At 40.3% G+C, this 24,136-nt stretch overlaps 1 protein-coding gene across 1 annotated transcript; it reads left to right on the forward strand.

Moving 5' to 3' along the window:
- Nucleotides 1–1,894: 1,894 nt before the first annotated feature.
- On the forward strand, nucleotides 1,895–19,432 carry marco (macrophage receptor with collagenous structure). Its single transcript, XM_039818653.1, has 11 exons — nucleotides 1,895–2,124; nucleotides 3,761–3,859; nucleotides 4,110–4,267; nucleotides 4,802–4,919; nucleotides 5,889–5,963; nucleotides 8,207–8,284; nucleotides 10,907–10,993; nucleotides 13,847–13,882; nucleotides 14,941–15,000; nucleotides 15,258–15,422; nucleotides 18,886–19,432. The coding sequence occupies exons 1-11, from the start codon at nucleotides 2,016–2,018 to the stop codon at nucleotides 19,014–19,016; spliced, it is 1,116 nt and encodes a 371-aa protein (XP_039674587.1). The 5' UTR covers nucleotides 1,895–2,015; the 3' UTR covers nucleotides 19,017–19,432.
- The last annotated feature ends 4,704 nt before the right edge of the window (nucleotides 19,433–24,136 follow it).

Consider the following 24,136-nt stretch of genomic DNA (forward strand, 5'->3'; position numbering starts at 1 on the left):
CGCCCCCCTCGGTAGTTATGCTGCGTTCCAGACACAATTTTTAGCACGTAAGTTACGACTTCAAGTCACGACTTGGTAGCGTTCCAGGCAAAGTCATGAGCTTGCTAGCTAAACATTGTGCCGTTGACCAAACATTGATGTCAGCTAGCGCTAGCTGATACTGGCGATTTCTAGTCAGTATACATTTAATAAGCATGCGCTTACAAATGAGAAAAAGCATAATTATTAAAGTATTTGAATTGTTTTATTATGTTGGCAAGCAAGAAGTAGAATAAACGGGATAATCACCTCAAGGCAGGGCAATAAACAGTTTCATATGCATATCAAACTGGTAGCATATCAAACTGGTAGTAAGTTAGGGGTTTGACTGACGTTCCAGGGCACTTTCACGGGTAGAAGGTTGTGAAAACACGGGTTGGCTGGAACGCAGCATTACTTAGGGTTAGGGTTTGGTTCAGGTGTAGATAGGGGGGAACAGAAATCTACGGGGAAACAGAACTCGATACAACACCGGTCCCGTTGCCGCTGCCTGCCTGGCCCCGATTCTAGCACGACATCGCTGCCACCGCCGTCCCCACCTGCATTCATTATTCCTTCGACCCGGCCCTGAAAACCTCCTCCCAGCAGTCCAACGCTCTTGTGTAGCGGTTTAAACATCAACACACTTGGTACTCCCAGTCCTTGCAGCACGGCTAACTGAGCTAATTAGCTGACGGCAGCCACAGTTACCAGTTAGCATTACTTTAGCAACAAGTAAAGCCTTCTGTCCATCACCAAAATCAACTGAAAATGTGTCTATAGGTTTGGTCTTATAATTAGCTGCTGTATTTGTTTTTTCTTCTTTTGTTATTGCGACATTTTTAAATTTTATGAGTGATACTCTTCCATACCTTTATACATTTTAATGTAAAGCACATTGAGTTTACTTGCAATGTAATGTGCTTTATAAATGAAATGTCTTTTCCTTGCCTTGTCCCAGCAGTCTCCAGTGGCTGAGAGGATACAATACACTTTTCTAATAGTTTTAATGAAGGGAAGCAGAAGAGAAGTCAACTCACGGTGGTATATGTCGGTGGTATATGTTCTTTGAGGTAAACATGATGACACGTAATATTGAGTCATGTAAAAGGGAATACAAAGTGACAAAAACTGTTTTCTGTATTACAATTTTATATTTACCTGGTAATGTATATTTTTTTTCTTTCCTGTCTTCTATCCAATGTTGGTTTCTTTGAACAATGACTGCAATCTTTCCCCAGCCTTAACTAACTAGTGTTTGTGCCTAAATGTAACCTTACCCAGGGTAGTGGTAGGTCAGAAAACGTGTCTAAGTGTCTGACTTTGGTACTTAGTACTGGCTCCTTCCTTGCAACAGTCGGTCTTTCCCTGACCATAACCAAGTAGTTTTCTCCCCAATACTTAACCATAAATCACAGATCAAAGCTTTAATGATCATATGGGACATTTTGGAAGGTGTTCAGTAAATTTGTCATGTAAATTTGGACTAAAGTGTACTGAAAGGAGGCATTCCTGTATCATCTTACCCACACTGAGCACTTTGATATTTTGTTCTACGCTGTGAATAAACATAACATACCTTTTTCTCTTGTGTTGTAAGTTGTCATGCTGTGTAGTTGCTTTAGCACATGTTACACCAGTGAACAAGATGGTGAAGTAACAACAACAAATTGCCCATAATAATTTCACCAGTTCTAAAAGTGATGAAAAATACTGGACTTTATTTCTGTTACTGTTTTGCAAGGCCTTTTTGCATCTGTGGTTAGATTAACAACTTCCTCATTTTACTACCCAGCTGTACTGCATGGGTGTTGTCCTGCTGTATTTTGGCCACCTCAGCTACAGATCACATTGTTCCTTCCTTCTAACATTTTCCATGTGAGTTGTCTTAATGAGAAGTTCTGTTGCAATCAATTGTGTTTTCCCGACATCCTGCACTGTGTGTATATAAGAGTTTCTGAAGTAGGAAGTGAAGGTGATTCTACACTCTAGAGAGCATGGAGACATCTGTGGACCCGACAATGGATCAAGTCTCATACACTCAGAGTAACCCACTGTTTGAAATGTCACTCAGCAGGACTGATCTCTACACTTCCCAGCCTGATTGTGAGTATTAAGGCAGAAAGTATAAAACCTTTCAAAGCAGACTGAGTTTCTATTCAGACTTTCAAACCGCTAATGATAGGGACCTCTCTGTCTTATTCTGTGTTAATATAGTTTGCATCTTTTAAGGGTAATTTCTTTTTTTCTTCTTCAACATGGACCCCATTTTCCTATGCATTTGTGTCTAATAGACTGATGTGAACAAAAATCTTTGAAATTGGTCCAGTATTGAGCGAGATCGCACGACCGACCGACGCGAACTGAGTGGCAATGTAACCTAATGGGGCAATTGTGCACCCTAGATTTTTGTCCACTAAAAGTAAAGTAAGCGTAAGGAGTAAAAGAATTATAGGGTTGTGTTATTTAACAGATTTTCAGTGCCGTGGCTATATATTTAAGCTAAATGATTTCGACAACGTGGATGAGGTCATTATAATTCAATGACCGCCTGCATTCATTTGAGCCATAATATTCGGACGAAGAGAGAGAGAGAGAGAGAGAGAGAGAAAAAAAAAGAGAGAGAGAGAGAGAGAGCTGCGGTGGAGTGTTTGCGGTCAATAGGCTGTAATACATCCATGGTTTTGTGTTATCTAAAAGATTTTCAGAAAAAGCAATGGAATAAGGAAATTCAATTATAAAAAAGGTAAAACAAAATAGAAACAAGATTTTTGATCATTATTGGTGCTTATTTCTTACAAACTTAATAGGAACAGGTAAAAGTGCTTGAAATGTAACAATTATGTAACTTTGTGTGGGAATAACAGGTGCATAAAGACAACATAGTTTCATCGCACCTACAATTAAATACACTCGGGTCCAGTAGACCCGAACACCTCATATGTAATAGTTATGTGTAGTGGGGTGTACCATGTGCAGTAATTGAAAATAAGTTATTTTTACATTCTTCACAGAAAAATAAGCCAAGGCCAATGAATTTGAGATGGAAGAAAAAATAAATAGCATAATTTTTCTTTTAGCAAACATTGAAAAAGGGTCCCACAGACCCGAACACCACACAAGGGTTAAGGGGATACCCAGAATTTCATCAGGCATAATATATAAGTAGTGAAGGTTTTGCAAATAGCACTTACAGTATGAACATTTTGCATCTTAGCAGATAAAACCTTCTCATTATGTAATTCACGTACATAATTTTACAAAACACATTTGCTGTTGTAAATAAAAATGTTGTATATTAACATACTGTCAAAGAGACAGGGTTCCAGATCTTTAACTTTAAGCCACCACATTAACAAATTACATATTTCTCTAACCTGTAGGACTTGCTGATTCACATTCACACAGACCTGCACCTCTGAAACCTTCAGAGGGGACAGTAGTTTACCTCTCAGTCATAACCATTTTGGTCTAGTGTCAGTTTCTTGACTTTTCTGCCAACAAAAAGAAACCCATTTCCATTCCCCCTAGGTTTTCATTGTGATTGACAGCTGACATTTTCCACTGGTTGTCCAAATGTTTCATGCTCGGAGCATTGCAAATTTAAGCATTTGTATCAGCTGGATGAACCAGGCTACGTTGTGTCTCCTGAAATGACTTTCCCAAGATGTAAGTTTGCTGCAGGAGATTGATCATATTTAGTTTTTTATGTTTTAAATGCAGTTTCCTGTATGTGTTTCAGATCTGAAGCCAGCGAGGCCCAGAAGACAGTGGTGTTTTAATGTGATTGTTGTGTATCTCATCTTGCAGACTGCCCTTAATGCCTTTCTCATTTATAAAGGTACATCTGCATACAGATGTTCATTTTTATTTTTTTATCAATTTCTTTTTCATGTTAGAAATTAAAGAGAAACAAGATTGATTATTATAATCAAGATTATATTATTATTATTATTATTATTATTATATGTTTGTATTATGGACTTCTTTTCATAACGTAGACATTGAACTGATGTCTTTATGTACTGTAAATGTGAAGTGAATGAAGATACTAATGAACTATGCTTGTTATTCTTTCCCCTCTGCCCCAGTTTTTAAGTTGGAGTCTCTAATGTCTAACCCCAGGTCCGAGAAAGTGACGTCCAATCACATCCCTCTGTATGATGGTGACAACATCCAAACTCTCCTCTACAACAACAGTCAAGAAACCAAGACCCTTAAGGGCCACCTGTGGGCCCTGAAGAACCAGGTCCTCCAGCTGTTTATATGTAACATTTTACTAAACATAGCCTCTGTATATAGCTTCCATCCAGGTTCAATTCAGTTCAAATTTTGTTTAGTTTTTAATTGACTTTAGCTCTGTTTACATTGCATTACATTTCATTCAGCTGATGCTTTACTCCGAACAGCAAGAATCAATTAGCTTTAAATTAGACAAACCATAAAGAGCCACATGCAAGTGCAATTTTTTTATTAGCCATCATCTTCTTAGCCAAGGTGCAGTCAGAACAGATGTGTTTTTAGCCTGCAGTTGAAGATGTGTAGACATTCAGCTGTCATGATGTCGATGGGGAGCTCGTTCTACCATTTAGGAGCCAGGGCAGGATAAAATTTAACCATGTGCTGGACGGAAGCTGGGCCTGATTTGTTCGTGGCACGGTACGCAAGTACTAGTGTCTTGAAGCGGATGTGGCCAAGAACTGGTAACCAGTCAAGGGTGCGGAGGAGCGGTGTAGTGTGAGAGAACTAACCCTAACCCTGTTGTTTTTGGCCATGACAACAGGTCACCAGCCTGTGTGGAGAGGAGGGTCAGTTTAACAAGCTGCAGTCTGACCTGAACCTGCTCAACACCAGCACCCTCAACCTGGAGAGCAAAGTGACCACCATCAGCCTCAAACCGGGTACGATCATAGAACTTTTCCAAGTGACTACTTTTTTTTCTTCATTTTCCAGACTAGCCCTAGTCTGGCTATCACCAGACCAAGCTCAATCTTTTATCAACATTAGTCTGGGGAGTCTGCTCTGTATTTTCTTTCTTTTTTCGTGATCAACGGGCATAGTTCAAATGACTCTGTACGCAATTGGATAGTCCTTCAACCAATCAGACCAACGATCTGTACTTATGATGATGTACTTACCAAAGCCAGTCGGTAGTAAGGCAAACACATCCTTCTTGTGTAGGAATTGTTCCAGGGAAAGTTTCTGTTCCGTTTTCAGAGAAAACTGGCCTTTGAAATCTTTTAAAACAGCAGCGACAGCAGCATCAACGGGTTGCTGCACTTCGGTGGCCGCCATGTTGAATGTAAACAAAAAGCTGCTTGGTCGCTTCTCTATCGTTATCGTGTTAAACCCGCCAATAGTGCGCCAGGTGGATAAGCCAGTTTGTGATTGGTCCCTGCAGATTTGTAAATTTTCTAGCAGGATAGATAAACGTACAGGTTTCCAGCCTGAGCTGCAGGGAGAAATCAAATCACCGGCAGATCGGGCTGGGTTTACCCAGTCTAGACTAGCCCCCAATTTGTCATAAACCTGGCTCTAGGCCATGACAAAAACTGGGAAAAGACACAAAATGCCAATAAATTAAGGTATTTATTACCAAAAAGATTAGAAGTTCAACCTAAATACAGGGGATCAGACCCCCGGTGCTTGGTCTAGCTGGTGCCATTTTCTTTAAGTAGCTAGCAGCTATCCACCAGCCCGTTGTGTCCCTGCCACTGGAGTTTGTGTTGGCTCTGGTCCGTCTGAATTTCGAGGTCTTAGGGCTCGTCCCTGCAGTGCAACCAATAACACTAAGTAGTGATAGTGCTCAGTGGTAAACAGTATAAAGGCAGAGTTTATCAACCAAAGCAATTCTCTTGCCTATGTCCCAGGACCTCCTGGTACTCCGGGTACAGCTGGAGCGCACGGTATTCCAGGCTTGCCAGGGATGAAAGGAATGAAAGGTGAGTCAACCTTAAGCATTTACAAAATTAAAAGTTAGAAGTTGGAGTTAAAATAAGTCAAATATGAGAAGTGTGGTCATGTTGAGCAACCAAGGATTTCTAGGTGCTGTATGGAGAAGTAGGCGTACCCACATTTATCTCCAAAGCATCTCAACAATAACCCCATTTTATGAGCCGATATCAGAGTGGTTCAGAAAGAGAATTAAATGTGTAACCCTGATAGAGCCTCGCTCAAACCTCTGAGCTAATAAAATGACACCAAAGTTTCTCAGTGTAAAAAGTACATTTTGTTTCAACTGATTAAGCAAAGGTCCATATGTGTGAAGCAGGAGGCATTAGCTTTCAGCTGCAGGTCCGGCGATGATCCCAGCGTTGATGACCTGTCATCTCTTGTCAGACGGCTGATGAAATCCGGCTGATGGATGGGCTGCAGCCGTTATTTCACATACCCTCGCACCGCAGTCAGTGCACTGACATTTCCCGTATGAAATCTCTATCAGGGCTGGACAACAAATGACTACAGTCTGAGGCAGAAGTTTTCCAACAGGGCCACCCCCACCCGACCCCATCGCCCTGAGTTCTTGATCAAACTTACAATTTGTGATAATGACCTATAGAAACCCTTGCGTGTGTCAGTGTGCATGTGTGTATGATTTGTTAATAATTTCAGAATGGTTGACATGCACAGGAACAAATGGCAGACTAAAGAAAAACAAACATCTGTTCGTGCAACACTTTGCTCCAGACAGGGCTGTTTCTAACATTGAGGACACTGAGGTTATCGGGTCATAATATATATATATATTTATCGGGTTATATATATATAGTGTATTATATTTGTTTCACAGAATATAACAAATGAATTACATTGAAGAAATACAAAAATACATGTGAGGGTGTGGTAGAAACCTGTAGCGGCTTATATAAAAACCACAACCAAAGTATATACACAAATGTAGACGTACAAAAATACATTTTAAGTGTTAGTGTGCCAAAAATTCTTACTTAGCCTACTTACTTACTCATAGTGGGTATTTTAACAAGTATCTTTAGACTCAGTATATAAGTATACCATATATGTATAGTATATATATAAACTTGACTAGTAGGCCAACAAAAAAGAAATTAATAAATATAGATAAATAAAGAATCCGTTTTTTTTTTTTTTTGCAGTGTAGAGAAGGATTTGTAACATCAGTTAGATCATTTGATTGATTTACAGAAAATATTAATGAGCAGTTAATTAAACAAAAAATGGGGTGTGGGGGCAAGGTTGCTTTGGGGGCTCCTGGAGTCATGGCCATATATTTCTAAAATCCTGGCTGTAGAAAAACCAGTCCCTCCGGAAAAACGTGATTATGCGATCGCATAATTCAATGCATAATTCAATTCAATTTTATTTATAGAATCAAATCATAACACGAGTTATCTCAGTTATAATCAGCCAAAGTCCGCATATTTATGAGGGGGCCGCATTTTTTCAAATACGCCACACTTTCGCAGCATAAATTGCCGATTTCCGCGCAAAATATGCAAGGCTTGCATGATTTCATAATCCCCGCATTTTCGTTGCAAAAAAGTCACATATATCTCAGCAGAAAGTTGAAAAAATGTTGCGTTTACTTCACACAAGAGCAGCCATTTTCCCCTGTTGCCATGGGAACGTTATGAAGTGACGTAATTATGCGACGTGAACGTCATCGAAAAGCAGGGTGTTGGTGGGGAATCACTTTTTGCAAGTTGCCGCAATTTCATCGCATAAAATTGCATAAATAACCCGCATATTCCATCACATTTTTTAAGAAAACGTGCCGCATAATCAAGGATTTTTGCCCGCAACAAACTGCATTTTTCTGGAAGGACTGAAAAACATATCTCGGTAATGTTTTATTTTGTAAATGTTAAATGGACTGTATAATATATATATATATATATATATATATATATATATATATATATATATATCATTATATCTATTTATATAGCGCTTTGAGCAGTCGTTAAGACTAGAAAAGCACTTTTACATAGTACAAGAACCATTCACCATTCACACACATTCACACACTGTGGCCGAGTCTGCTGCACAAGGTGCCACCTGCTCATCAGATAAACATTCACTATTTTTTATTTATTTATAAATCAACCACAGTACTTTTTCTTGGGGGTGCAGGGTAATGCTCCTAGCAGCACCTTGCTTCTTTACACTATGCTACTTTGTTTCCCCTTTTTCCCCCCCCCCGCGCGCCTTGCGGGCCCTCCAGGACCAAAGGGTGAAATGGGACTCAAAGGACAACCTGGAGAACCAGGAGTTGCCGGTCCAATTGGTGGGTTTCATTATAATTATTTGTGGTATAATGAACTTATTGTTATTCTTAAAGCTGACATGATTTCTTTTTAAAGGAGCTCAAATCACAACAGAAAAAGGGTGTCGCATTCACACTAAGATGCTGCCGGGCACTTCAGTGCACACCAGAGCTGACAAATTGAATAAATAACAAACTCTGACATCCAGACAAAGCTGGAATCACTGATGTAAAAAAAAATCACAGCCTCCTTCAGGCAAAGCATGGCAACTTTATAATGTTATTAGGCTATAAAGCATCATAGACCTGCCAGATTTACAAACAGTAGTACAAATGTAAAAGTTAAAGCAAGATGTAGTGAGTGCTATTCCCTAGTACACCGCTGTCGTACATATGGACAGCCTTATATGTATTTGTATTTATTATGACTAGGTACTCCTGAGCCAAAACTAGCTAGTCGACAAATTTGCACTTCAACTCTACGGGCCCTATTTTAACGATCTGAAACGCAAGTGTGAAACGCCAAACGCAAGTAGCTTTGTGGGCGGATCTCTGGCGCTGTTGCTATGATACCGGCGGGATAAATGACTCTTGCGCCCGACGCAAATCTTAAATGGGTTGGTCTGAAGTAGCTAGGTGTGGTTTGGCCGTAACGTGAAAATAACCAATCAGAGCGTCATCTCACATTCCCTTTAAGAGCAGGTGTATTTTTCCATGGCGGATTGCTGTTATGACGGCGGATTTTCCTGGCGCATGCCAGCGGGAGCTGTCCGGGATGCGGCAAAGTAATAAATGCCCGTCTTGGCCGGGTGGCGATGTTGCTGCGGCCTCTCGGGCGCATCTCCTCAAGTCTGGAGAGGATTGCTGCAGCCATGGAGCGTGGGCCTCCAAACGCACCACCTGCACCTGTTGTGCCCCTTCCTCCCCCCAACTCCATCTCCGTTCCAACCGCTTCCACCAGGGGCGCGATTGCGCATTACTCCCGGACCAGATCCCGCCGGTAGTTCAACATCACGTCTCCTTAAGTCCTCTAATATTTCCTCATTTATGTCATCAACACATCCATGATTCATGGAAATGTGTAAAACACAACAAGCCACAAAGAATGCTGCGACTTTTGAGGACTGTACTGTAAAGTGCCTCCTGATCTATCCAAACACCTGAAGCGCATTTTCAGTAATATTTTTCTTTGTAATTATGTATGGTTTTCAAAAATGGGAACTGCTGTAGATGAGAGAAGTGGGCGCGTTGCGCACTACACTACATTATGGCCAAGCATGCGCCCTAAAATAGCATTTGAATAACGCCCACTGACTGGACTTTAGACTAGCGCCACTGACTTTAGACCAGGTTTTTCCTGGTCAGTGGCGGGAATTGTTTTCTGAAACTGCAAAATAGGACTACGTAACGTTTGCGCCTGAACACGCCTCCTCTTTTCGCTGAACCGCCCCGGGAGTGCAAATACATTCCCTAATTTACCGACGTGCGTCTGTGGAGGGAAAAGTCCGCTGTGCGTCAGGTGCAAAATAGGAATGATACATGCGTCGGTGTACAAAGGCAATTGCGCTGAGTGCAAGATAGGGCCCTACAAGTTACATAGTGTAAGAGCAGGCGTCTGGAGTGCCCGGTGGTAATGTCAGACGCAACGTTCTCTCTATTACAAGTCAGAGTAGCGTCAAAATGATTACATAATGTTGCTATAAAATCCCCAAAAGCCCCCAAAAAATAGTCTTTAAAAATTGTTTTTAAATTTTTTTTATCTCTCCTCTCTTGGCCACCAGAAACTTTGTGGGAACTTTGGTTTAACACAACATACCTGCAAAACTGATCAATCACCTCAGCTGTACTTTTAGTTTTTTTTGCTAATTGGCAAATGTTAGCATGCTAACATATGAAATTAAGCTTTACATTACACTTGCTAGACGTCTACATTACATGTTAGTGAGCATCTTAGCAGTCTGCTGTGTTTCTTCTGCATTTACAGAGCTGTTGGCATGGCTGTAGACTCATATGCCGCTTTCTCAACAGCCACTTTTATAAAATAGGTTAGAGTTGTTTTGCTGACATTTTTTCGTTATCATCCGAGACCCGAGTTGCTCTGGTAAAAGCAGATCCAGCACGTAAAAGTGAGGAAAAAGATTGGCCTTTAATGTTTGGTGTTTACAGCAGCTGCTACGGACCAAAACGTGACGATTAGTCTTTTGACAGATAAATACATAATGTAACAGTTTTTGAAAAAGTGCTCTTTCCAAATAAAGTGGTATTAAAAGCAGGGGGAAGAATGAGATTTCCTAAAAGAATCTGTTCCTCATACTGTGAGAGGGTGAGTGTACTGGATGGCACACGCTAATACCAAATACTTTACTGAAACTCAGTTCCTAAATGGAAAAATGTTACAGCAGATTGCAATTATGAAATAGTTCAGTTTCTCTTCCTCCTCTAACTTCTGGTCATCCGCTGCTGACACAGCGTGAAGAATGTGAAGAATGATAAGATTTGCACAGCTGGCATTTATGAAATATATACATGTGCACCAAAAAACATCATAGTCATCTGTGTGTGTGTGCGTGTGTGTGTGTGTGTGTGTGTGTGTGTGTGTGTGTGTGTGTGTGTGTGTGTGTGTGTGTGTGTGTGTGTGTGCAGGTCCCAGCGGTTCACCTGGAATCCCAGGACCACCAGGGAATCAAGGTCCAGGTGCAAAGGGAGAGAAAGGAGATCCCGGTGTCCCAGGTAGGAGGTTCTATCCAACCTGACCTGACTACATGAAAACAAAAGCATCCTGAATAACATGCTTCATTTCTTATATTAAAAAGTTTCCTTGATATTGAATATGCGTGGTAGGTCTCCCTCCATAAAGAGCTGCTAACGCAGAAATAAAACTAAATGTATCCCGACATATAAGGCAAATATTTCCTATTTATCAAAATAAGAATCCCATTTATTACCAAGCAGGTTTTCACATACAGAGACTTTGGTGTGTGGTGCATAGACAAGAAACATCAATACAGAATAGAAAAAAATTACAATACAAATATCAGAATCAGTATAGGATTTATCGCCAAGTAAGTAACGCTTACAAGGAATTTGCCTCGTGGATGGCGCATACATAAACATAAACATGCTAAAAGGAAATAAACAATACATGTAGAGGAACAATAACATGAACAAATATGTACAATGTAACTGTTAATTTTAAGAAAGGAAAGCTGTATGGTTTAGTTCAAGATGTGAAAAAATGTTAAGGGAAGAGCAAAAGTTCAGGATATACTGTATATTATGTGCAATGGACAGATATATAGTCCAGGATGCAACAATGTAACTGTTTAAACGAAAGAGCTGCAGAAATGTGCAAAGATAAGGGATGTGCAAAGGTTCACAGTATTAAGAATTAGGGATGCACCGAATCCAGGATTCGGCTTCGGACTCAGCCGAATATTGGGCTTTTTGACCGGTTGGGTTTGTCCTGAACCTTAGAATTCTTTTCCACCGAACCCTACGCCTGCACTACGCGCACTACGCTGGTCGACGTAATGGTGGCATTGATTTTGGTGAGGTGTTTACGTAGGTGGAGCGTTCAACGCAGCAGGCTGTGAGAAAGTGGAAATGGAACTGGTGAGCAGAAAGTGTTGTTTGGCAGAACTTTCAGTCAAAAGAAGGAGATTCAAGTCCAGCTACATGTTCAATTTGCAATGCCGATTTGTCTGTTGGTGACGAGGACCCTAACAAATGAAAAATACACTGATGTTTACTTCATTAATGTGTTTACTGTGTTAATGGACGGAGGATGGGAGGAGGATTCAGTATTCTGTTTCGGATTCGGCAGAATCTTAACCAGTGGATTCGGTATTCGGTCGATCCCCATAAAATCTGGATTCGGAGCATAGCTATTAAGAACACAAATGTACAGAGATAGTAGTCCCAAAGATGCGTTAAATTGCGTTAAAGAGAAAATTCTCCAGCTTTACTTCTTTGGATGTCCGATCAGTACTGATGTACTCAATTAAAACAATAAGTTCCCCAGTGTGTGCTGTATTGACTCCTGCTCATAGAGCAGTGGCAGCTGTGCCTACATGTACCAGATCGAACGGCTACTTCGCTAAGCTTTCTTAGCTTTTCTCGTAAACAAAATAAACTCACAAAATGTTAAGAAAGGAAAGATTCTTACATCTAAACACCTTCTGAATTCAAGTTAGATGAATTACCTGTTAACTCATCATAAAACACACTTCATTCAAACTGGACAGAAATGAAATAAAACTCCCCAAAACTGTCCTACTTAGTCTTTCAACTTCCAACCATCAGTGAAGTACACACGGCGATGAACTGGTAAGAGAAAATGAGGTTTAACCATGTATCCAGCTAATTAAAGTAGCTCTCATTACTGTATAGTGTGAATAGTTAACTTCATGTAATATTGTATGTAGCTTTTCCTTTTGCATGGTGCAAATGTTCCACCAAAACAAGTTTCTTCCTGAGACTATTCTGAGCCACCATCACTGCATACAGAGCTTAGCGACGATTGTGATTAGAGCTGTAATCGGGCCTTAGAAGTTTGGCCTGACGAGGCCCGAGCCGACCCGAGTCCGACAAGTATATTTTGATTGACAGCTTTTTAAAAGCCCGAACCCGTTTACAGCCCAACATTATTCAAATGTGCGCACGCACACACAGCTCTTTTGCCTTTTGTCAAGAATGAGTCATTTATACATGTTTTAACATCATTTATTCATGACTAACGTAGGCTACAGGCCACTTGGAAGTTGGAACAAAGAAATAAAATAAGTCCTCTGTAACACCTAATGTCTTTACAGCAGAAGCTGACACTTCTCCGTCACCGTTTGTTTCACCTTTGCAGGGATGGGTTTTGATGCTGTAACAAACGATGTGATTGTAGGTTGATCCTGGGCACTGGCAGGTGTTGAACACATTCCATCAACATGCCTTATCACCGATGACTTCCCTGTCGTTTTGCTGTCATACTTTAACAGAATGTCGCATCTTTTGCATTTCACATAACCCACTGGCTCATTATTCTCATTATGCACATGGTCAAAAGTGTTCCACACCTCAGACTTTGCTTTCTTTCCGTAATCGCCAGAGGCCAGCCTCCGTTTCACCTCCTCAGCATCCATTTTCGCGCTAATCGAAACGCATCACCTCATTTACCGCGCAACCCGGAGCGCAAGCCCGAGCCCAGCCTGAGCCCGGCCTGAACCCGTGTAAAATGATACAAATTAAGACCGAACCCGACCAAATACATTGGGTTCGGGAAAAACTCTTAAGCTCTAATTGTGATTGCTTTTAAGAAATGCAAACAACCCAGAGCGTTTTCTGTCCTATTCTGGAATGTATGTTTGGAGGAGCCAGCTCATCAACTGCTATTACCAGCCTATTAAATACAACCATTATGGTCCAGTGATTCAAATTCATTTTTGGTTGCTGATCTGGCCTCTAGAAATGACGAGAACTTTAAACTGTAGATTTATTCCATTCATGTTTATTTATTGGGTATACAAGGTTTAGCAATCCCACATCCCTGATAAATGTATTTCATAAAATCTCATTTTGTTGTCTTGTCATCAGGTGTAATGGGACCTCCAGGCTTCAATGGAACTCAAGGTGAGTGTGTATTAAAGTTACATATAAAATCATGTTTATTCCATATGCGATGTACTGTGCAAAGCATTTGAAGAAAACTGAAAACATATAACAACTAAAATTTGAAATGACTCCATTCTAACTTTTCTCACGAAAATCCAGACAAAAGTGGCCAGATGTATAAATGCTATGTGAGCACAATTTCCCACACATTAACTGATGTTTATAAAAGAAGAATATGTGGTGAGAATGTACGCTTCTCAGGCATACTTCAGACCAGGCGTACACACAGTTTTAGTGAAATGATAAGGAGGAGATTGAATATAAGGTGAGAGATGTCATTTTATAGTAAAACTTTCTTTTTAGGTTGTTTGCCAATTGCCCTGGTCCAACGTTACACAATGTCAATGTTAGCTTGATGCTACTCTCGCATTGCCAGACATTACTCCACAGCGCAGCAGAGTTGGTAGATGCTGCTATGTTGACGGTTATAAAAGCCTGTGCTCTCGCGGAGCTCTGTACGCGGCTGACAGTCACCTCTTATCGACTAACCGTAACAACGACCGCTAAAAAGACTGGGTTTACTTTTTTACAGGTATATATCTGGCAACCCGGCCTGGCTGTCAAACTGGGCAGTTGATACCAACACACAGGCCAAAACACAAACAGAAATTCCCTCACGGAACGGAAATTTCAAAAGGAGAAAATACTGGCATTAGCATTGTTGTCAGAAAACCTAGTATTTCAACTTGGCATGTTTCCTTAATATTTGATGACACAGTGGGGTCATTTTTTGATTAAATACAGTGAATATATTACATATTGCACCTTTAACCAAAGCTAAAACTGTAAGGATAAAGGGTAACAAATCCAGTATCTGTAGCATTGATTAGAATACACTTTCACATCTGAAAGAGTGTCCAACTCCCTTACCTGCTGCTGAGCTACACTAAATGAAGAATTTTTAATGAATAAATTACCTATAAAAGTAATATAATCAGTATGACATATATTTAACTAATTAATTATGTTCGCATCAGTTTGGTTGGAAGATGTATTTCACCATTTTTCCTCCCTAGGTCGTCCCGGACTACCAGGTCCAAAAGGAGACAAGGGAGACCAAGGAAACGCACCAGAGCGTAAGTCTGCATGAGACTGACATGAACAATAGTGAATACTAACTAAAACTAACCACTACAATGCCACTTTCAAACGCATAGTTAACTGTCAAAACAGCAGTACGTTAACTAAAAAAAGAAATGACTAGTACAAAATATTTGATATTTTAACCCTATCAACCCTAATATATTTGCTTGTACACCAGGCTATCCAAACAAGCTATCTAAAGTTTTAGCCACCAGCAACTTTAAACAGCTGCAACTTTGTATCATCACAGTGACTGTGCGTCTCGTGCCGGGGAAATCCCGAGGGCGAGTGGAAGTGAAGTACAATGGGGTCTGGGGCACCGTGTGCGACGACAACTTTGACACTGTGGATGGCAAGGTGATCTGTAAGATGCTGGGCTTCCAACATGCCATTAGCACCTACATTGCCCCCCCAGGTAAGAAGTCTGCTGCCACTATCACCTCATCTTCTCTGCACCGTATAAAATTCTCTAATGCGTAACAAAACCCTTAAGTCATTATTTTATTTTCCCCCAGCATTTCTTTTCTACATCAGCACACTGTGATGCTGACCCTCACACTACTTCCTCTCTTTTGTTGTGCTTCTGAATTAACTATTTTCATGGTGTTGAATCAAAACTACCAACAAGTTAAGATGGCATGTTTGGCCATTGTTACCGCCAGTTATGATATGACAACATTGTAGTCACCAAACTAATAGCTGATATCTGGGCGCACGGTTGTGATCTCTGCAGAGGTGGGTAGAGTAGCCAAAAATTGTACTCAAGTAAAAGTACTGTTACTTCAGAATAATATGACTCAAGTAAAAGTAAAAAGTAGTCATCCAAATAATTACTTGAGTAAGAGTAAAAAAGTACTGAGTACTGCTGAGTAACGTCTGATTTATTTTTAACACAAACATTCAATCAGACGGACAAAAATACAAAATAATAATCTTTGGGCAAATTATAGCCTAGTTCATCCAATCAATAAAATTAATTTAAATTAATTAATTACAAAATAGCTTAAATTAAAATAATCCAGGTAATCCAGTTTTTTTACCAGGCTCTACATGCAGAACTAGAACAAGGTAATGTAGCTGCTGTTTGGCACTTTTACTAATATATATAATATAAGGTAAACAAGCTTTCATTATGAGGCCAGAGGCCTGGACTACGAAGCAAGATTTGGTTTTCTGTATCACGAAGGAGGATCACTTGTTACCGGGTTCAATCGCCGTGGTAACTCATGCTGGACGCCTAACCTGGTCGGGAGCAGGTTATGTTGGAGATCAGAGATCAACCGGTGTTAAAGCACCGCCTACTGACCAATCAAAACTCGGTTGATAACGGCATCACCGTTCTTAGAAGATCAGGCGGAGCTCGGTGCACAGAGAGAGAGAGAGAGAGAGAGAGAGTGAGAATAAAAAAAAAAAAAAAAAGGCCGCTCATACAAAAAACATTTAGAGACCAACAACCCCGTTAACATTCCCTGATGGGTATATTTATGAAATATATAGATTTTAATGGGAGGGAATTACATATCGGCTATTTGTCGGCTTCTTGAGCCGTGTGTCGCCAATGCGCACAGCGGTTTGAATTATGTTTTTATATTTTTGATTTGCTCTCACGATCACTTACCACTGCCAGGGTTGCAACTGAAATAAAAGGCTAAAGCAACGACAGTTTATGGAAAGCACAAGTGTAATTATGGTCAGATCTTGTGCCTGACTGACGGGGAAGTGATATTGATAAGCGTAGTGATGTAGGCTAGCCTACGCATCTACAGCGTCGCCTATTTATTTTTTTTCCGCTGTCTTGTTTTGGAGCAGGAGTGTATTGCGTTTTGTCTGTAAAACCGTGTCTGTGTTCTTCATATTTATGTAGAATTATAGTTTGCTCTTCTTATGTAAAATATGTGGCTATTGGTCATGTGTTGCAAACATCGCCTCTTTTATGTGAACACGCGCCGCTAGATTGGGAAACCCTGATGGTTGACTGAACTAGTTGTTAACCACCGTTATACAGGTCAGTGGTCGTGACACAGCTTGCGGGACCGCGGTGGTTAGGTTAGGTGAAGCCGGGGAACTGAAAGAGATCCAGGACATGTTGATCTGGCCTCTGGGCTGTTCCTCCTCATCTGTGTCTGCATCGCTGATGGTTGATTCTGACATTGTCATTTTTGTTTTGCTGCAACTGTAAAGCTAACCCGGCCCGCCCATAGACAGTATATAAGGTCCCGCCGATGAGATTGAGTATGGTCACGTGACGAGACTGCACAACTACGTTTGATTGGTGAAACACAGCCACGTGGTAGAGCCTTTAGCGGAAGTCTCTCTCTCTGTCAAAATTAAACATTAAAATGAGGCGTACGCGGGGGGGATAAAAACAATGATGCGTAGAATACCAAAGAGTATATCATTGTAGCCTAATGTAGCGGAGTAAGAGTGCAGTTTCTTCTTCACAAATCTACTCAAGTAAAAGTAAAAAGTATAGTGATTTAAAACTCCTGGAAGTATAATTTTTTTCAAAAACTTACTCAAGTAAATGTAACGGAGTAAATGTAACTCGTTACTACCCACCTCTGGATCTCTGACAGGGCCAAACAAGATGAAACAGGTTGTAAATAATCCAATAGTTTACCCAGACTATCTAAACTACTTTATTTGAATGTAAAAGTGAGCGCACCTGAAATATTGGTAATAATCCTCCATTAAGGTGGGTCAAGATTGAAGCAGAAATTTGGTCTGTAATGTGTGATGGATCTTAGCTATAGACAGTCTGTGTATTAGTATTACATTTGCCTTCATTTGCTCATATTATGCTTTTTGGCTTTTTCCCTTTCCTTTATTGGTTTACAAAGTGAAAAAGCCCAAAGTCCCCCCCAAAGGGACTTACCATCTCCAACAGAAAACACTGTTCACCAACTGCTCCAAACAGCTCTGATGTAGTCCAGCCTTTACTTCAGAGACAAAGGTGGTCACTTTGGAACACACGTTATAATACTCGCCTAGCTGCTAGCGTGGCACGCCCTCATACTCTGCTTCTGACTGGCTAGTAGTCCTTACCTAGCTACTTTCAGTGCACACCCTCATACTCTGCTTCTGACTGGCTAATAGTCCTTACCTAGCTACTTTCAGTGCACGCCCTCACACTCTGCTTCTGACTGGCTAGTAGTCCTTACCTAGCTACTTTCAGTGCACGCCCTCATACTCTGCTTCTGACTGGCTAATAGTCCTTACCTAGCTACTTTCAGTGCACGCCCTCATACTCTGCTTCTGACTGGCTAGTAGTCCTTACCTAGGTACTGTCAGGGCATGCCCTCATACTCTGCTTCTGACTGGCTAGTAGTCCTTACCTAGCTACTTTCAGTGCACGCCCTCATACTCTGCTTCTGACTGGCTAGTAGTCCTTACCTAGCTACTTTCAGTGCACGCCCTCATACTCTGCTTCTGACTGGCTAGTAGTCCTTACCTAGGTACTGTCAGGGCACGCCCTCATACTCTGCTTCTGACTGGCTAGTAGTCCTTACCTAGCTACTGAGCATGTGCGACTCCCAACAAAGATGGAACAGAAGTGTGATGTCTCACTCTGTAGCTAAAACAGAGAGCCCAACACACAGGGTGAAAAGAAGAGCTGCAGCAATGTGCAGTACAACAAAAATATGGTGTTTTTTGAAAATCAAACCATAAGAACATAATCGCTGTGAAACAATCAGAAAAGAGACTTTTAAACTGTGGTATTATTACTTGTAGTTAAGCAAACAACCTGAGTACTGCTTCCACCACTGCTGACACCACAGGAACATTAAGAACAACCTTTGTTTATGCACTTGTAAACAATACTCAATTATAATATATTATGACACACATCATATTCTAACACTGCTGTCCTTCTGTAGGCTCTGGTAGGATCTGGCTGGATGAGCTGAGATGTGTAGGAACAGAGTCGGACATCTTTAGCTGCCTACACAGCGGAATTGGTGTTAACAACTGCCAACATAACGAGGATGCCGGAGTGCAATGTGTGTAGACTGAAACGACGGCAAAGACCAACAAAAATTTGAAGAAATGGTGTTTCAACTTCTACACATAAACATGAAGTGACAAATTGACTGACAGGCATTACACACACACACACAGACAGACACAGACGCGCACAGACACACACACTCACACACACACACACACACACACACACACACACACACACACAAACACACACCACATGCCTACGTTTTAACTGGGGATATTAGCAGAGAACAATGCTGCTACTAATGATGTTCACAGCTGGATCTCATTACATATTAATAAAATACAGCTTATAGAATTGCATGCAGTTCAGAGTTTCACTTTAAGTTTCACTTTCATTACTAAACTCATTAGCTTAAATTGCAATTGTACTGTAAACAAAATATCATGGCAATAAAAATTCTCAGGCATCATTTCTTCACTTTGTACTTTGTGATTATTAATAATAATAAATATTTGCAGCTGCACTGTCCTCATCAGTCCCCATCCTTGTCCATTCGGCCTGTCTTGCCTTCGGGGACATGCTTGCCATCACCTTTCGTCCATCGCCCATCACCACAGATGACTTTGCAGAGATCAGCGAAGATTAGTAGGTCACACTCAGGGACGGGAGTCGTGCTGAGGAATGGGTTTTGGCACAGCTGGCTCAGTCACTTTTTCCCAGACGCCTCAGGGAACATACTGTAGATTCTCTTTTTTGTATTGTCTTTATTTAAACAACATTCAAAGACAGGCAGGGGCGTGGCACAAAATTCTGGGCCCTGTAGAAAGGAATTCTCTATGAGCCCCTCCCCACATCCACAGCTATTCATTCTAGCATCTTTTTGGGCCCTCCTCACATGAGGGCCCTGGGTACTCAGTCCCCTTCCCCCCCCCCTCCCGCCCCAGTCCGACGATGCCCCTGAAGGCAGTCAGAACAGAAATAAATAAAACAGAATATTGAATTAATGAAATGTAATGTTTGAGTTCATTTTCAAATATTAAAAAAGTTAGACTCATGAATATGAAATTTAGCGAGTAACAGTATCAAATTAATGATGTGGTATTTATTTGTCTTGATGGAAGTGTAAGAAAAGAAGTCATACAATATATTTTCCTGTGACAGGGAAAATTCATAGTCAGTGTGTTGGGAAAGGAAGGTACTGACATCCTGCCAAAAAAAAACAGGAGATAGAACAGGAGCAAAATAGGTGACATACATCTTCAGGAGCCAGTTTACAAAAGGAGCAGTCCACATTAATGTCCTTTGTGTATAATTGTAGAAATACATTGCAGGGATAAAATCGATGAATCATTTAAAGAGACACCTCTTTAACTTTATTTGTAATCAGATATTCCATTGGTAAGCACCAGCTTCTCTTCCAGTTTAAGTCTGGAGTGAAACTGATTCCAGTAAGAGACTATTTCAATCAGGAGAGACTTGTTTGCAGATATGCAAATGTTTATTGTACAGCATAAAATGAAATGTACAAAGTCTGGAGATTAGACTCCATCGTTTATACCAGGGGTCACCAATCTTTTTGAAACTGAGAGCTACTTCATGGGTATTGAGTCATACAAAGGGCTACCAGTTTGATACACTCTTCTGAAATAACAAATTTGCTCAGTTTGCCTTTTGTTATATATGGTTATTAATGATTAATGATACTCATCTATGTGAAGACACTGATCATGTTAATGATTTCTCACAATAATTATCAACAATGACTTAACAAGGTGGGAAACAGATAATATTAATATCAAATTTTCATTTTTCGTAAATTGCGCGAATTTAAAAGCGCAATTGAATGGCCGATGTCAAAGAAATTCTGCTTGATGCGTGTTATTTCGGCATTAGTCGTGGGGAAATGTATCTATTGACTAATGCGCTGTAGCAAAGCGTTAAGTCCTGGTGCTATGATAGGGCTGAGTGCAGACTGAGATATTCCCACTGCTGATGCTAGGACTGGTTGAAATGATCCTGATGCCAATATCTGTAATGTAGCGAAGAGTTTAACAACTGCTGGAATGGAATGTGAACGCTGAGTCGGAAATACAATGTCATCTTTGATTTCTTCTTCTGAGGCGCACTTTCACGGGCGTTTTTTGTACACACTGCGGAATAAATAATTAGGCGCACTTTACGCTTCCCTTCTCATCTCTTTATGGGAAACTCCCACTTTCCCCTTCACCCTCCCGTGAATGCATATACATGACACATTTTCAGTTTCCGTGATAGGCAGTCTGCGCTTTTACCTCAGTGCGGCCTGTTTGTACATACCTCGCCATGCTTTTACGCGCACGTTGCGAAACAAATACGCCTGAAGTGGGCAAAAAGCAAAAGCGTTAGTACATCTGGCCCAGTCTTTCACAGGAATGTTACCTGTGAAGCATCTTTTAAAAATAAATTGGTATCGTCAGCCAGCTGACTGATAAAACTCTTTTTTTTTTTTTTTTTTTTTTTTTTTTTTTTTTCTCTCTCTCTCTCTCTCTCTCTCTCTGCTATTGTGATGCCTTTCAAGGGGCTGAGCTTTATGTATTCAGACAGTAATTGGGCACAGATCAGGAATAAGTATGGCGAGACCAGACAGCCCTGTCTGATGCCACGATTTAGGTTAAATCTGGGAGAGGTTTCCTGCATACTATTTAATTGAGCAGTTTGCATTCTAGTACAAGGTTTGGATAGCTGAACAGAAGTAAGACCCAAAACCAAATTTCTCCAGGGCCTGGAATATAAATTTGTGTTCGACCGTGTCAAATGCTTTACAGAAATCTAGGAACAGAATAAAACTGTCATAGTCAATAAGGTCAACTACAAGCCTGATGTTATTAGCAATATGCCTATTTTTCATGAAGTCAATTTGAGTTTCGTCAGTAATATGTTCCAGCACACCTTTCAAACTTTTGGCAAAAATCTCAGAGAGGATTTTGTAAATTGGCCGCCAATTATCAATGAGCAGAGGGTGTCACGTCCTGCTCCTGTGTCAAGTTTGTTTTGAGTTTTCTGTCTGGTTTTACACTTCCTGTTTTATTTTCATACTCTCTGTCTTGTCTCATTTCAGTTCTGATTACTTCCTGGTCCTTGTCTGCCTTCCCGCCTGTGTGATTACCTTTCCCCGCCCTAAAGTGTTGCACCTGTCTCTCGTTGTCTCGCCTGTCTCTGTGTATATAAGCCCATTTGTTACTCACCTCAGTGCCAGATTGTCTGTTCCATTGTGTCAGCGGGTTTCCTGATTCCCTGTGTTTTTGTGCCATTGCCTGTTTTTGGACTTTGGACCCCTTTCCTGTCGATTTGGAAACAGTTGCCCAAATAAAACTTTTGGAGTTGTGCGTTGTGGGTCCACTGCCTCTGTGAGCGTGACAGGCTTTGGAATAAGGGTTAAAAGTCGAGTTGAGATAAAGTTGGAGGAATAGTTTGTTTTTCAATGCTTTCTATAAGCATACCATGAAGGAAAGGCACTAACTGATCTGCAAAAGCAATATAAAATGCAGAGGTTAAGCCGTCAACACCAGGAGATTTATTGAGTTTTAGGTGTCGAATGGCAAACAGTACTTCATCTGATGTTATTGGACTGTCACAAAATTCTTTTTGATCACTCTCAATAAAGTTTGTTTCTGTGAGAAAACCAAGTGTTAGCTGATACCTCGCTATACTGACATTCATACACGTTTTTGTAAAATGTGGAACAGAAAGTAGCTATCTTTTTAGGATCGTCAGTAATAACACCATTGATATTAAGTTTTCGGTAACACTTTACTTGAAGGTATCGATATAATCGTGACATGACACTGTCATAACTATGACATGACACTGTCATGAACGTGTCATAAACGTTATAAACAAGTCATAAACGTTTATGACTTCTGTCATTAAGTGTAATTTGGTTTTTGTCATGACAAGTTGACATTGTTTGGGTTGTCTTGATTATGACAAGTTGACATTTAATCAAAGTGACATTACCAGAAGTTGTCTTGGTCAGGAGAAGTTGACATTACATTAGTTTGGGATGTCTTTGTAATGACAACTTGACATTAACCAGGATGACATTACCAGAGGAAATGTTGACATTTAATCAAAGTGACATTACCAGAGGATGTCTTTGTCATGACAACATGACATTTAATTTCTTTGGAGTGTCCTTATTAAGACAACTTGACATTAAACAGGATGACATTATGTCAAGTTGTCATAATCAAGACAACCCAAACAATGTCAACTTGTCATGACAAAAACTGAATGACACTTAATGACAGAAGTCATAAACGTTTATGACTTGTTTATAACAGTGTCATGTCACGATTATGTTGATACCTTCAAGTAAAGTGTTACCAAGTTTTCTAACAGAATTGTATTTACATCAAGAATTTTATATATATATATATTTATACATATATATATATATATATATATATATATATATATATATATATATATATATATATATATATATATATAATTTTTTGTACTTTCCAGCATTTTTCTCACAACAAGTGTCTCCATTTTTGAAGTGGAACAATTTTGCTATTTAACTTTTTAACAATAAAATTAGCGGCATTATTCGGCCCCTTTTGACCTCTGGTTGTGTTGTGGTGTGTGTGGAGGACATCAGGAAGAAATTGTGTGAGTTTAAGGTTGTAAGATTTTTATAAGAGAGCGGGAGATAGAAATCTATTAGCTTACATGAGAGTCAGTAGAAGGGTACCTGTGCGCAGAGTTACAGTGGTGGTTCAAAAATGTTATACTGCACAAATTGTTATGAGAGTGGAAAGAAAGCATTTCTTAAAGATATCCATAAAAGTGTGTTTAAAGTTTGCCAAAGCCACCTGGGACACACCAAAATGTGGAAGAAGGTGCTGTGGTCAGATAAACAAAATCAAACTTTTGGCAACAATGCAAAACGTTATGTTTGGCGTAAAAAAACAGCTCATCACCCTACACACCATCCCCACTGTCAAACATGGTGGTGGCAGCATCATGGTTTGGGCCTGCTTTTCTTCAGCAGGGACAGGGAAGATGGTTAAAATTGATGGGAAGATGGATGGAGCCAAATACATTGGACGTTTGGCAACTGAGGTGATTTGTCTTCCAACAAGACATGTCCAAAATAAAGCAAAATCTACAATGGAATGGTTCACAAATAA

Source organism: Perca fluviatilis, chromosome 12 (genome assembly GCF_010015445.1).
Source record: "Perca fluviatilis chromosome 12, GENO_Pfluv_1.0, whole genome shotgun sequence".
In the NCBI taxonomy this organism is placed as follows: domain Eukaryota; kingdom Metazoa; phylum Chordata; class Actinopteri; order Perciformes; family Percidae; genus Perca; species Perca fluviatilis.